Below are 16,699 nucleotides of genomic sequence, written 5' to 3' on the forward strand. Positions count from 1 at the left end.
AATCTGACATGGGGGTAAAATTGTTTATCAGGTCAACATCTATCTGCCCTGAAATTTTCAGATGAATCTGACAACCTGTTGTTGGGTTGCTGCCCCTGAATTGGTAATTTTAAGGAAATTTTGCTGTTTTTGGTTATTATCTTGAATATTATTATAGATAGAGATAAACTGTAAACATCAATAATGTTAAGCAAAGTAAGATTTACAAATAAGTCAACATGACGGAAATGGTCAATTGACCCCTAAGGAGTTATTGTCCTTTATAGTCAATTTTTAACAATTTTCATGAAATTTGTAAATTTTAACTAACATTTTCCACTGAAACTACTGGGCCAAGTTCATTATAGATAGAGATAATTGTAAGTAGCAAGAATGTTCAGTAAAGTAAGATGTACAAACACATCACCATCACCAAAACACAATTTTGTCATGAATCCATCTGCTTCCTTTGTTTAATATTCACATAGACCAAGGTGAGCGACACAGGCTCTTTAGAGCCTCTAGTTTGTTATTATCTTGAATATTATTATAGATAGAGATAAACTGTATACAGCAATAATGTTCAGCAAAATAAGATCTACAAATAAGTTTACATGACCAAAATAGTCAATTGACCCCTTAAGGAGTTATTGCCCTTTATAGTTAATTTTTAACATTTTTCATAAATTTTTGTAAATTTGTAGAAAATATTTTCCACTGTAATTACTGGGCCAAGTTCATTATAGACAAGAGATATTTGTAGTAACAAGAATGTTCAGTAAAGTAAGATCTACAAACACATCACTATCACCAAAACACAATTATGTCATGAATTTATCCGTGTCCATTATTTAATATGCACAAGACCAAGGTGAGCGACACAGGCTCTTTAGAGCCTCTAGTTCGTAAATCTTAGTAATCTTTTAGAAAAATCTTCTCCTCTGAAACTACTGGGCCAAATTTAACCAAACTTAGCCATAATCATCATTGGGGTATCTAGTTAAAAAAATGTGTCCGGTAACTTGGCCAACAAACCAAGATGGCCGCCATGGCTAAAAATAGAACATGGGGGTAAAATGCAGTTTTTGGCTTATAACTCAAAAACCAAAGCATTAAGAGCAAATCTGACAGGAAGTAAAATTGTTGATCAGGTCACGATCTATCTGCCCTGGAATTTTCAGATGAATCGGATAATCGGTTGTTAGGTTGCTGCCCCTGAATTGGTAATTTTGAGGAAATTTTGCTGTTTATTTGTTATTATCTTGAATATTATTATAGATAGAGATAAACTGTAAACAGCAATAATGTTCAGCAAAGTAAGATCTACAAATAAGTCAAATGACCAAAATTGTCAATTGACCCCTTAAGGAGTTATTGCCCTTTATAGTTAATTTTTAGCATTTTTCATAAATTTTTGTAAATTTTTAGAAAATATTTTCCACTGTAATTACTGGGCCAAGTCATCATAGATAGAGATAATTGTAGCAACAAGAATGTTCAGTAAAGTAAGATCTACAAACACATCACCATCACCAAAACACAATTATGTCATGAATTTATCTGTGTCCATTGTTTAATATGCACATAGACCAAGGTGAGCGACACAGGCTCTTGAGAGCCTTTAGTTTTTTTATACGACCGCAAAAATTTTAATTTTTTGGTCGTATATTGCTATCACGTTGGCGTCGACGTCTGCGTCGTCGTCGTCGTCGTCCGAATACTTTTAGTTTTCGCACTCTAACTTTAGTAAAAGTGAATAGAGATCAATGAAATTTTAACACAAGGTTTATGACCACAAAAGGAAGGTTGGGATTGATTTTGGGAGTTTTGGTTCCAACAGTTTAGGAATTAGGGGCCAAAAAGGGCCCAAATAAGCATTTTCTTGGTTTTCGCACTATAACTTTAGTTTAAGTGAATAGAAATCTATGAAATTTTGACACAAGGTTTATGACCACAAAAGGAAGGTTGGGATTGATTTTTGGAGGGGTCCCAAATAAGCATTATTTTTGGTTTTTGCACCATAACTTTAGTATAAGTTAATAGAAATCTATGAAATTTAAACACAAGGTTTGTGACCATAAAAGGAAGGTTGGGTTTGATTTTGGGAGTTTTGGTCCTAACAGTTTAGGAATAAGGGGCCCAAAGGGTCCAAAATTGAACTTTGTGTGATTTCATCAAAAATTAAATAATTGGGGTTCTTTGATATGCCGAATCTAACTATGTATGTAGATTCTTAATTTTGGTCCCGTTTTCAAATTGGTCTACATTAAGGTCCAAAGGGTCCAAAATTGAACTTAGTTTGATTTTAACAAAAATTGAATCCTTGGGGTTCTTTGATATGCTGAATTTAAAAATGTACTTAGATTTTTAATTATTGGCCTAGTTTTCAAGTTGGTCCAAATGGGGGTCCAAAATTAAAATTTGTTTGATTTCATCAAAAATTGAATAAATGGGTTCTTTGATATTCCAAATCTAACTGTGTATGTAGATTCTTAATTTTTGGTCCAGTTTTCAAATTGGTCTACATTAAGGTCCAAAGGGTCCAAAATTAAACTAAGTTTGATTTTAACAAAAATTAAATTCTTGGGCTTATTTGATATGCTTTATCTAAATATGTACTTTGATTTTTGATTATGGGCCCAGTTTTCAAGTTGGTCCAAATCAGGATTCCATATCAAGTATTGTGCAATAGCAAGAAATTTTCAATTGCACAGTATTGCACAATAGCAAGAAATATCTAATTGCACAATATTGTGCAATAGCAATTAATTTTCAATTGGAGTTATCTTTCTTTGTATAGAATAGTAGATAATAGATAATATATGTTGGAAATTTGCCAGACATGACTATGATGTCATTTTCTATTTTTATTTGCCAATAACTTTATGTAAATAACTTCATTGGAAATATGCCAATATAAAATGTTGCTGATGAAGCTTTTTTTCCTTATCTTATCTAAAATGTTTTTAGATAATGTATGTTGGACATTTGCCAGACATGACTATGATGTCATTTTCTATTTTTATTTGCCAATAACTTTATGTAAATAACTTCATTGGAAATTTGCCAATATAAAATGTTGCTGATGAAGTTTTTTTTATTGTTTTATACAATAAACAATGTATATTCACTTTTACTACCAACCAATCTTTACCATTCAGTGATAACAAGCACTTTATTTTACATTTTAATACTTTATGATGTATTTAAAAGAGTAGTTATTGTTGCAAACTCCATTAGAAATTTGAATTGATATCAGTTTTGGAAAAAGGGAAACGGGGATGTGAAAAAAAAGGGGGGGTGTTTAAATTTTTCTCATTTCAGATTTCATAAATAAAAAGAAAATTTCTTCAAACATTTTTTTGAGAGGATTAATATTCAACAGCATAGTGAATTGCTCAAAGGCAAAAAAAAACTTTTAAGTTCATTAGACCACATTCATTCTGTGTCAGAAACCTATGCTGTGTCAACTATTTAATTTTAGATTTAAAAAATTTGAAGAAGAAATCTTTAATTGATTTGTAAAATCTTGACATTTGTTTTGTGTAAAAAAAAAACCATGTAATGTCAAAAATTTGATCACAATCCAAATTCAGAGCTGTATCACGCTTGAATGTTTTGTCCATACTTGCCCCAACTGTTCAGGGTTCGACCTCTGCGGTCGTATAAAGCTGCGCCCTGCGGAGCACCTGGTTTTATTATAAGAACCAGTGTCTTTTCCTACACATTTAGTGCAGTTGTATCTATACACATATATCTTTATTTGGCCCAAGAGGAAAAAAATAATTCTGGAACTATAAATGAATATAGAAAACATTAACTGAAAATACTGTTATCATGGTTTTAGTTTAATTGTATTCTCAGTTATGAATTCAACAATATAGACACCAAAAAAGGGCCTATAGCATACAAACAATATAATACATTTTGTAATAAACAATAACGTATATAACATAAAGGAAATAGAGCATTACCACGACTTGACAAATTACATTGAAAAAAATACAATTTATTTTTTACGCCAAATGTGATGCTATCCAAAATTTCTGGGGAGAACACTGTATACCTTATGTGATTTTGAAAAGGAGATCGTAGATTCATTCATAATATATAATTGTATGAAGTGTAAGGTTATTGTTTGTATTACAGAGCGATTGAACCAACAGGTGCAAGACCTAGAAAACCATGTAACTGTACGAAGTCACAATGCTTGAAATTGTAAGTTTACTTAAATTTCTTATATTAAATTTTTTTTCCCTCGTGTATGTCTACCTGAAATGTTTATTTGTTGTAAAGAAGATGCATCTAAAGGTAAAAAACAATAAAGCATTCAATTCTCGTGAGGACCATCTTGGCACAAGTACTTAGAAATGTGAAATTATTAAAAGCCAGTGTAAATGTGCATAGTGCTTGGTATTAAACTCGCAGTTTCTTAAAATGCCAATTTCAAACTTCATTGTAAATGAGACAGGACAATATAAAAATAATGTGAAATGGAATGTTCCCAATTAAGAACTTTTGAAGACCAAAGGACAAGATGTTAACAATTACAGTTTTGTGTACTGCTTTTAACATTGGACAAAACATGTATGATACAGTAAACTTTATAAGGCATGGGAAAAAATGTGAAACAATTTAAAAAGAAAACCAGGTGCCAGATTTATCTCAAACTCAATTATTGCTGACAACATCCAATAGAACCATTGGATAACAAGTTTCTGACTTTGGTCAGGCACATAAATAATGTTGTGGTGTTAAACATGGTAGTGAGCGCTCAATCTTTTCATTCACTTGGACAGTGGTGAAACAACACAAAAGAAGAACAATTTAAATATCAGTTGAAACATGTATGATTAATAACTCATACCAATGTACTCCATAATATACATTTTGTTTTTTACAGATATTGTGACTGTTTTGCTAATGGAGAATTTTGCAATAATTGTAACTGTAATAATTGTGCCAATAACCTTGTTCATGAAGAAGAACGGTCAAGAGCTATTAAGTCATGTCTGGATAGGAATCCTATGGCATTTCATCCAAAAATAGGTGAGGAAATATAAGCATGACAGTGAAATTATAGTTTTTGTCGAGCCTGCAACTTTTGTTGCAGAAAGTTCGACATAGGGATAGTGATCCGGCGGCGGCTACGGCGGCGGCGGTGTTAGCTCACTTCTTAAAAGCTTTATATTTCAGAAGGTGGAAGACCTGGATGCTTCATACTTGGTATATAGATGCTTCATGTTACGAAGTTTCCGTCAGTCACATGTCCAATGTCCTTGACCTCATTTTCATGGTTCAGTGACCACTTGAAAAAAAAGTTCAAATTTTTTGTAATGTTGAATTCTCTCTTATTATAAGTAATAGGATAACTATATTTGGTAAGTGCGTACCTTGCAAGGTCCTCATGTCTGTCAGACAGTTTTCACTTGACCTCGACCTCATTTCATGGATCAGTGATCAAGGTTAAGTTTTGGTGGTCAAGTCCATATCTCAAATACTATAAGCAATAGGGCTAGTATATTCGGTGTATGGAAGAACTGTAAGGTGTACATGTCCAACTGGCAGGTGTCATCTGACCTTGACCTCATTTTCATGGTTCAGTGGTTATAGTTAAATTTTTGTGTTTTGGTCTGTTTTTCTCATACTATATGCAATAGGTCTACTATATTTGTTGTATGGAATGATGGTAAGGTGTACATGTCTAGCGTGCAGATGTCATGTGACATTGACCTCAATTTCATGGTTCAGTGGTCAAAGTTAAGTTTTTGAGTTTTGGTCTTTTTATCTAATACTGTATGCCATAGGTCAACTATATTTGGTGTATGGAAATATTTTATGATCTTTATGTCAGTCGTGCTGGTTTTATTTGACGGTTCATTGCACAGTGTTAAGTTTTTGTGTTTTGGTCTATTTTTCTTAAACTATAAGTAATGGGTCAACTAGCTATATATGTTGTATAGAAGCATTGTTAGCTGTACATGTCTGCCTGGCATGGTTCATCTGACCTTGACCTCATTTTCAAGGTTCATTGGTCTTTGTTTAGTTATCTTGGTTAATGTTAAGTTTATGAGACAGTTGTAATAAAACTAAGCTTTATACTTAGGACTATCAGCATAATATCAATGATTAGTATAGAAGGCGAGACATTTCAGCGTGTGCACTCTTGTTTTTTGTAAGAGATATTCATCTTTTGAATTAGAAAAATAGAATTTTGAAGATTATTTTGTCCAAACCCATAAGTCATGGTCCATTGAATTTGAACTTTTTTTATACTTTACTTTTTAAAATTTAAATTTTAACATTTGCATTACACCATTCAATTAAATACAGGCAAGACGTATCTCTGTGTCAACATTTTTTTTTTTTTTTTTTATAGGTAAAGGACAGATCGGTAATGGTAACAGACGACATAATAAGGGATGTAATTGTAAACGGTCAGGTTGCCTGAAAAATTACTGTGAATGTTATGAGGTAAGCTTTAGAGGTTTCAATAATAATTAGATCAGGTATCTGTAAAGTTTCTGTGCATGTTATTGGGTATGTCATGTGGGCTATTCAGTCAGGTTGTCTTGTTAAACTGTTGTGAATGAAGTCATCCTTCTTTTTCAATAAATGATAATATATGATGCCTGGAATTATATAACTGAAATTATCCTTTGTTACTACAATGTTTTATTGGTATTACTACTGACAATCAATATGTATATAAGGATATGTAGCACCAACTAGACCAGCGTTTTATGTTTCTCAATTTTGCACTACGTTTCCGCAATTTTGTAGTACTCTTTTCCGCATTTTTTGACGTTGATTTGGTTGAAGGTTGTTTACGTTTCCACATTTTTTCTTTTAAATGTATGCCTCTTCCGTTTGCCAGGTAAACCTGGTGTGTGTTTTTTTTGTTCTTCGGTAGTGTTTGGTGTTTAACGCTACTGAAAACACAATTGGGCCAAATGCCTTTTTTTCTGTTTTTAATTGTGATTGATTGTTTGTTTGTTTGTTTGTTGCTATTTTTTTACGCCCAGTGCGAATATTCCACCGGAATTCAAATCAGCATGAAGTGGATGTAAGCAATTATAGGCAACCTTTAGGCCTTCAATAATGACAAAATCCATACTGTAAAGTTGTCTAGAAAAGGCCCGACATGAAAAGAGTGAAACAATTCAAATGAAAAATTATACATAACAAAACATTTTATAAAATATGAGCAGAGACATGAACCAAACTACTAGAGACCAAATCACACAGAAATTAACAGCCATATTTCACTGTTCGGCCTTCAACAATAAACAAAGCCCATACATAGTCAGATATAAAAGGCACCAAAATCACAAATGTAAACATGCTAAAACAAAACAAACCAGAAAACTGTCCAATATCTTTGCTTTATACTAAAGAAATCCATAATAAAATATTAATCAAGAAATGGAAAAGTAATGCACGATAATGCGGAAACTTAAAACAGGATTTTTGCTAAAATTGCAGAAACGTAATAAGCCCAATTAGGCATCAGTCCAACAGCATAAAAAAATAGAGACCACTTAATGTATACCTCAAACTTACGTCATTTTACTGTACAATGAGAAATAACTAAATACTTTTCACTGTCAATAAGCTAAGCAACTGATATTATCTGATATTTAGAAAACTTCCATCATCTTTTGAATCCCTCCAAATTTTTTTTAACACATATCTCATTTTCTTTTTAGGCGAAAATTATGTGTTCTAATGCTTGTAAATGTTTTGGTTGTAAAAACTTTGAAGAGAGTCCAGAACGACGGACATTAATGCATTTAGCTGATGCTGCTGAAGTTAGGGTACAACAACAAACTGCAGCTAAAACTAAACTTGGTTCACAAATATCAGGAGTGCCATCCAAACCACCTACATCCACAGCTACAGGAGAAAGGTATAGAAAGGTTATCTCAAAGTGGGATAATTTGAACATACGTTTGTAAACTGGAAACAAACTTGAAATCTGGTTCAACTTTATTGAAACTTTTTGCATGTAAAACATAAACAAAAAGATGATTTTAAAAATGATCTTCAACCACTCAGTTGGTATATCTAGTAATTTAACCATGCATCTAAAAAGAATGGGAACTGACTTGAAATCTAGTTGAAGTTATAGAAACTTTTTGCATGTAAAATAATAAATAAAATGATGATTTTAAAAATAATCTCCAACCACTCAATTGGTAGATCTGGTAAAACAGATAGCAATTTATGTTTTAAAAAAATACTGTTCTTCAGTAATTTTTTTGCAAATTCATGATCTTTTTTGCTTGAATGTTTATTATTGTCCGGACTAAATCAGCTATCTTAATATAGAAAGAACACAACCCTTCTGTTTAATGTTTACTTCATATATATTGAATGATAAGGCTAGTTCCTGCACTTACAGTACATCAACCGTAGATACATTGGTTATAATGCAGGGTATTCTTAGCAATTACACCTATGGGGTATGGATTTAAATTCGGATGTAGATTACTAAGATTCTGCAATAAGTATGATTTGATATTTGGTCTTGAATTTTATAATAAAAGATCTGCAGATCTGTTAGATGCTACTTAAAATTTTTGATATACCCACTGAGTATGAGTTTTTTTACCAATGTCTAAATACAAGTGAGGTATACTTTACATGATGGTGTTGATACTACATACAACTTTCTCTGTATAAACATTTTTTTACTTGTTTTAGATTACCGTACACCTTTATAACAAGTGAAGTGGCAGAAGCCACATGTGCCTGTTTGTTAGCACAGGCTGAGGAGTCAGAACGAATGAAGATGCCACCTGTTGTACAAGAGCGTATGGTGATAGAGGAATTTGGACGATGTTTGTTACAGATTATAGAATCAGCTAATAAAACCAAAGGTACATCCCGATGCTAGAAAGTATAGAGATTATTCTATTTGTAAAGAGTTTCAAGTAATGATGAGTAAGGTATTGTATTAATTGTGTGATTTGTCTTTCTGTTCAACATTTATTGCTATATGACTTTTGATTTAATTCTATGGTCATTGATGGTTTAACTTTTTTTTAAGAGTAGAAAACTTTCACAAAACACAAAACTTTATCTCCTTTTGTACATGCTGATCTTATTTTGTTAGTTCTGTTCATTACTATCATTCCTTTTCCAGAACTCATCATATTTGCTGAGTAAAAGGTGAGCTGTGGTTGTGTTGTCTGTATTCCTTCCAGACAAACCTTTTAGTGTTGAAATTTTTATTTTGTAAAGATTTCTTAAATTTGTATATGCTACTATACTAACCGAATTGTTTCAATGAAATGTTAGACAGTTAGTAACTGAATCCTTTAATGTTGGCATGTTGATTTCCCTCTCTCTATTGTGGACTTTTAAAACTGCATGATGTTTTTAATAAAATCAGAATAGATTGAGCACCATTCTGACATGTCACATGTGCTAATATGTCTTCTTGTCAGTCAGCTTATTATCCAGTTGAAATGTACATTCAAGATAATGTCTAAAACAAAAAAAGGAATGATGACGGATTCTACATTTCACTTACTTTAATTAAACTTAATGTCAAAATTCAGATATCAGATACTAAATGACCACCACCATATAACTTGTTGTGTAGGGATTTATTTTAAAACCACAGCAGATTTTTATGTCGGTCGCTATTAATTAAAATGATATATACAAAATTCATGTTTAATTGTGTATTTAGTTAGTTGTTCAACACAATTGCTAAACAAATTGCATGATTTAGAATAGTTTGAATTTGAATGACTAATATATTAGAACAACTTGAATGTATGCAGTAAAAGGAATAATTTTAAGAGAACAAAAAAAATATCTTGGAAAGGAGGTCTTGTAAGGTTTTTTTTATTTGCATATTTTTAAAGTACTTGTTAAACTCAACTGATTCAAAGTTTTAGGAATACATTAAGGTATTTTCATATCTTATTAAACTTTATATTTGAGTACATTTGTTAGATTGTAAGATACTTACAACCATTTAATTTAGTGTAAGGATGTATCTAAGAGACTGTAAAAATCTTATACAAAAAGAAGTCTCTATGTCCATATTTTTAAATTTCATTTATTTATCTTGCTGAATTTATATTCCATGTTTAAATCATAGACATTTGTAACTTTAATTGTAATGATTATAAGGTTTATGAAGGTAATTTCGTGACAACCTAATTTTTATACGCCCGTCGTCTTTTAGACGGGGCGTATTATGGTATACCGTTGTCCGTCCGTCCGTCTGTCCGTCCGTCCGTCCGTCGTCCACACTTCGGACAATAACTCAAAAACACTTTCACCAATTTCCATGAAACTTAAGTGAATTGTTTATATCTATTGACGTAAGCTCCCTTTCGTTTTTTTTTAATTTCAGATTTTAAGTTTTGGATTTATGGGGCTTTATTCATAAAAAAGGGGGGATTTTCAACACTTCGGACAATAACTCAAAAAGGCTTTCACCAATGTCCATGAAACTTTGGTGAATTGTTTATATCTATTGATGTAAGCTCCCTTTCAATTTTTATAAATTTCAGATTTTAAGTTTTGGATTTATGGGGCTTTATTCATAAAAAAAAGGGTGATTTTCAACACTTCGGACAATAACTCAAAAAGGCTTTTACCAATGTCCATGAAACTTTGGTGAATTGTTTATATCTATTGATGTAAGCTCCCTTTTAATTTTTATAAATTTCAGATTTTAAGTTTTGGATTTATGGGGCTTTATTCATAAAAAAAGGGGGATTTTCAACACTTCGGACAATAACTCAAAAAGGCTTTCACCAATGTCCATGAAACTTTGGTGAATTGTTTATATCTATTGATGTAAGCTCCCTTTCAATTTTTATAAATTTCAGATTTTACATTTCCGTGTTATGAATTTTTATGCTTAAAAAAGGGGGGATTTTCGAATTTTGGGACAATAACTAACACTTTCACAAAATTTTATGCAACTTTGATAAATTGTTTATATCTATTGACATAAGCTCCCTTTTCATTTTTATAAATTTTAGATTTTACGTTTTCTTAAGTAATGAATTTTTATACCTAAAAAAGGGGGATTTTATGAAACTTTGGTGAATATATTAATGTAACATCTCTTTTGATTTGTATATATATTTCTAGTTGATCATATAAATTCATTTAAAGCATAAAAGACAAGTTAAAAGAGCAACGGGCGTATCATGCGCTAAAGCACAGCCCTTTATTTTTAATCCTATATTATCTATCTATTTTATAGGTGATGAAGAAGAGGAAAGATGATTTCAAGAGAGGATATCTGATTGGTTAATAAATCATGTGATAGAAAGAGTAAAGCTGAATGGAAGGAGGGATAAAAGAAGTCATTATATATATTTACTATGTAATTATATTAGACTGTTTAACCTGGCAGCAGTGTATCTATGCATGTTATCATGTCGTCCATCAATATCATACTTACACCAAAGTAAAGCTTGAAAATAACCCCTACTGCTCACATTCAGAATGTCATTGAAATCAGTGTAGAATGTTAGTGTGTGAAGGCAAGAATGATTTACTAAATGCCGCATATCTCTTGTTGGTAATGTATTCAAAAAACCAAGCTAGTGTCGAAATTGAAACTAACCTTAATACATGCCTACATTAGAGGTAGTAGAAATGTGTATTGTGTTTTGAATTGGATTGACTGAACTATTGTGTAATTTCGATGAGAAATTGTTACTGGATAAATGTTGATCACTATTTTATGATATTGTACATTTTTTTTTAAATTCACCAAATAATATTTGTTATTTCATTACAACTGTATAGAATAATTGTAAATAATGTACATAATTGTTAAGTACTAATATATAATTAAATTTTTATCATGTCTGGTTTGCTTCCAAAAGAATGGAAGAAACATAAAATGTGTGAGACATGTAAAAGTGTTTAATTCTTATTAACTACACAAACTTTACAAATCTGTGGGTTCTGTCTATTTCTTGTTTTAATGTGTGTTGGAATGATATAGGGCAATAAGATATTCAGAGTGATATAAAAATAAGAAAGATGTGGTATGATTGCCAATGAGAAAACTCTCCGCAAGAGACCAACATGACAGATATTATTAACAACAATAGGTCACTGTATGGCCTTCAGCAATGAGCAAACCCCATACCACAAAGTTGACTATAAAAGTCCCAAAATGATCAATGTAAAACAATTCAAACTAGAACACTAACAAGCCTAATTTATGAACAAACCAATGAAAAAAAAATATATATTACACAGCAACAAATGACAACCACTGAATAACAGGCACCTGACGTTGAACAGGCACATTTGTCAGAATATCAGAATTTGTTTCAATGATTTCAAATTTTGCTATTGCCAGTTATAGTAAAAAAATATTTTATATAATGTTCTTATACAAATATCAACCAAAGAAAAACCTACGGTCTAACAAAATCAAGGTGATGAAAATTCTTTAGTATCCAAATAAACCTGCCATTATTATTGTGATTATTGATGTGTAAACTCATTGATTTGATTTTTACAATTCTGTAAAATATAATACTGATCAAATAAACTTTTATGACATACATGAGTAAAGAGAAGAATCTAGCTCATCAATATAAACTCTACCACACCCATTGCTCAATTTTTGGAAAAGCAGTTCAACTCATAATTTAAAAAAAAGTTTTGAATATCAGTAACGTTTTATTAATAGATCTGAAGACATTGTTCCAACCTTTTTATTCATCATTTACCTTTCAAATTCTTAATGTATAACTTAAAGGATGTTTGCTGTTCTGTTTCATAATAACAAGCTATTTTAAAGATTGTTAAAGACTGATAGTAAATATTTAAAACTAACAAAGCAGAAAAAAAACATGGTCACTGTTCTTAATTTTAAGATACCAGTCTTGAACTTTCAGTTTACATATCCCAATAATATCCAATTAAGGAGGTAGACCTAGGTTAAGGGAAATAACTCTTAAAAGCATCAGTACGTTTGTGTCAACCATTTTCATAAATATATTCTAAGCTTCTAGGTTACATAGATTATTTCCAATCTGTTTCAGGTAAATGCTTAAAAAACATTGATGAAACTTGACTTTATCAAACACATAACTGATTTAAAGAGTTGTCTCCCTGAACCAAGGTCTACTCCCTTAATGAAAAGAGTTATTTCCATTGTTGACATAATTGTAGATTTTAATCAGAAAAAAATGCATAAGTTTTATCCTTGCATATAACTTTTACTGCATTTAGTTTTAATCTTAACATTAAGGATTTTGTTTTTCATGTATGATTTGTATGGTTTTTATTTTATCACAACTGTTAATTAAAAGACTGAAGAAATTTAGAAAATAGGTTCACAATTTTATAGTACTGCATTTCTCTCTAATCTATTTCAATCATGTTAAAAATCATTTTCAGTTTAGTAGGAGTGATAACAATTACATCCTATTTTTGTTACATCATTGATATATGTATTGTTTGATGTAGTATTGTTAACTCTTAGGCAGCTTTCTGATAATAGAAATAGTGGGATGTTTCAAAGGTGAATGGAATATTGATATATCAGAAAAAAGAAAATTAGTATGAATAGTATCACATATATATATACACATATGTTAAATATTAAAAACATGTACTGAATTATACACCTATGTTACATATTAGAAACATGTATACACATATATTTATAATATTTAAACCATTTGACTTAAGGGCTCTTGTGAGAATTAAATGAATTGGGGGCATAGCAGGCACTTTTAGACCCCAACCACCCATGATGCAAATTTTCATTTTTATATATTTCTAACAAAACTCTGAGTAAAATGCAACTAAATGACAATTAATTAATGAGCACTCCTTCACCAACCTCTGTCAATTGTGATAAGGTTCTAAAGTATCTACTGTTGAAAGTTTATAATTATTGTCTATTACATTTTAAAAAGAAATCCTGTGAAACAAGAAACAATTCAGACTATTGAATAGAATATAACTGTTTTTCCTTTTCATTTTGATTTAACGTCATAGATTAAAGAAAATTTGGTACATCTCTTTCCCTTTAACATGTAGAAGAATATAAGTGAAATAGGTCTTCCTGTTGAAACATAGATTCTTTTTGAATAACTGAACTTTCTAAGCACATGAATAATCAACTCCTACTGATGTTACATCAAAGGTTACATGCATATGGATCTTGATGATGTTAAATTGTTATCTTGCAAGTCAATAATGTATTCAAAAAAGTTTTTGGTCTAATTTTGAAAAAAGATCAAGCAAACTGACTATTTGTAATGATTAAAAGTTCTTTCAAATGAAACTGTCAAAATAATAGTCAAAAACAGAAATTTGGCCACATATTTGCTTTAACAATTTGATAATGACCCATGAGATGTTTATATCTCTATAGACCTTGAGGTCAGTAGGTCTATGGTCAAGGTTACAGAAGATTATACACTGAAGTGAGGGCAATAAATGATGGATTAGGTGATCTCTTTACAAGCATATTAGAGTGTGGTCTGTTGTACCTTTGGGAAAATCAGAAAGGCTATAATTTTTTTTTGTAATTGAACGTATTTATTGATATGTTTTTTCAAGTTTATTCTCACGATTTATTTTAAATGCTTATTGAAGTTTTCTCTTTGAAAAACAAATAAGGTTACAGGGCTGATACTTTTTCAGAATCATAGGCAGATTAAACTGATGGGGAAAAAGTGGTGCGACTTATCTGCCTGTTGGCTCATGGTGCTATAATCTTTGGTTTTTACAATAATTTATCTTCCCGTCACTATCTTGTACAGAAAACACCTCAAAATTTGTATGAAATGTTTCCCTTACCTGTTTTGGTAACCATATTTTCTTAAAATAGAACTGTGTGTAATAACATTGTAACTATTTACCACTTATGCCTTTTGACAGTCTCTATATCTTTGATTTACTCTCTATGTGTAGAATCTTTCAATCAAATTTCTATATTGTGTTGTACATATTGTAGACCCTATGTAGATATTGTTATCTAATGTTGTTTGTACAGTTAATCATTGCTCACACTTCACCTTGGGGTTGAATTCCCCAGTATGTAGTTATTTCTTTCTGTTTTGGCATGAATGTATTTTAGAATGGAATCTAGTGTGTTAATGAACATGTGATTTATCTTAACATTGCTTTAGTTGGTATGAGAGACGAATGTGATCATGGAAGAAAATTAACTTTTTTAACTACCAGAATATATGAAAATATTTTTGTGCTGTAATGAAATGATGTACAAAAATAATGTATTAATTGAAATAGAAAACTAATTTTTCTGCCATAAACACAGAACTTTTATTTTCAACAAAACCATACAGCGTATAAACAGAGATAACTCTGACTCTTTCAGATGATGTGTTACAAGTGTTTATAGTGTAGTGTTAATTCAAATGACACTTTCTTATTTCAAAATATAAAATATTGGTAGGCCTCTCAGAATTTTATTTTGATATGTTCTATTTATAAAATCTATATTAAATCAATTTGAAATACAAAATTCACTGTTGGAATGTGTGCATTTTGCACAGAATTTTTTGGATTGATTTAACTTGAAGAAACCATCAATTCAACCTTAAATAGAGAAAACTTGTCTATTCTTTTTATCACAGATAATATAGTTTGTATTTCTAGTTTTCTTTTTAATATGCATAATATTAGAATACAAAGTGCACAGTTTTTAATACAAGAAGCTCCATAGTGAAGCTTTATTAACCAGGGAATCTTTATTAAGTTAGTAGAAGTGTGGTTTATGTGCAATATTATAACTGTTGAATGGTATTTCATTTCCTTGCAGCTTGTGTGAAGCAAACAATAAACAATCTCTATAATCTGGCATTTAACTTTTATCTTTTGCCTTGATTTTATGAAACTGGCTGAATAATATCGATTTCCGACAATCATCCAAAAATGTTTCCTTTTTATCTGTCGATTAAATTTGTATCTCATAAAAGGACCCAAGTCAGGACAAATCTTTTATTTTTATGTTGATTTTTTCACTGTTTTGGCTTTATGTACAAGTTTGAGTAATTACCCCCCTTGGCATATATTGACTTTCATTGTACTGTGTCAGGCCATTTGATATGATTCCATCATTTGATATCTGTCATCTCTTTGCTATGAACACTTGTTTAAGCCATGAATAATGCGGTTAAAGTCGGATGATCCAGCCATATACATAGTATAAAAAGCAGACTTAACCAGGAAAACTTGACATTGTCCAATGAGAAACTAACCAAACCATAAATCTTCTAACATTTAGCAAGGAACCTTACACCAAATACATTTGGGCTATGCTTATTGTATCTGAGAAATCAACCCAAAACAAATAAAACCATGAAAATGAGGTCAAGGTTACATAACAGGTCAGGAATAACCATTAATTGATGGATTATACCTCAATTGACCATTTTACAGATAGTTAAATAGACCAATTGAGGTATAACACAGTTTTTACCATATTTTTTTTTAAAGAGACATTCTAGCATCTTTTTGCATATACCATCCTATGCTTTGATGGGTACTCAAGTGAATTAATTGCTTCTGACTTCCTGTGCTGTGATTTGTAAAAATGTATAATCCACCAATTGATGGGTATTAACAATTGGTTTCCTGTAGTCTGCATCAGTTCTAACATTAAGATTGGATAGGAAGAGACTACAGAACAAATATAAGATTTAATAGATGAAAACTCAGAATTGATAGTAGGAAAAGG

At 30.9% G+C, this 16,699-nt stretch overlaps 1 protein-coding gene across 3 annotated transcripts in view; it reads left to right on the plus strand.

Annotated features, from left to right (window-relative positions):
* The window catches only part of LOC143045436 (protein lin-54 homolog), a 31,346-nt gene extending 15,524 nt beyond the window's left edge, over window positions 1-15,822 (plus strand). For 2 of the 3 annotated variants that reach the window (XM_076217924.1, XM_076217927.1), the window contains exons 7-12: window positions 4,129-4,197; window positions 4,883-5,028; window positions 6,359-6,453; window positions 7,689-7,888; window positions 8,686-8,861; window positions 11,219-15,822. In XM_076217924.1, the coding sequence (XP_076074039.1) occupies window positions 4,129-4,197; window positions 4,883-5,028; window positions 6,359-6,453; window positions 7,689-7,888; window positions 8,686-8,861; window positions 11,219-11,241 (709 nt within the window). In that variant the 3' untranslated portion in view covers window positions 11,242-15,822. Of the gene's footprint in view, window positions 1-4,128; window positions 4,198-4,882; window positions 5,029-6,358; window positions 6,454-7,688; window positions 7,889-8,685; window positions 8,862-9,127; window positions 9,154-11,218 lie in introns of all 3 variants that reach the window. The other variant, XM_076217925.1, reaches the window with a different exon arrangement.
* The last annotated feature ends 877 nt before the right edge of the window (window positions 15,823-16,699 follow it).

The sequence above is a fragment of the Mytilus galloprovincialis genome, chromosome 9, assembly GCF_965363235.1.
Source record: "Mytilus galloprovincialis chromosome 9, xbMytGall1.hap1.1, whole genome shotgun sequence".
Classification (NCBI taxonomy): Eukaryota; Metazoa; Mollusca; class Bivalvia; order Mytilida; family Mytilidae; genus Mytilus; species Mytilus galloprovincialis.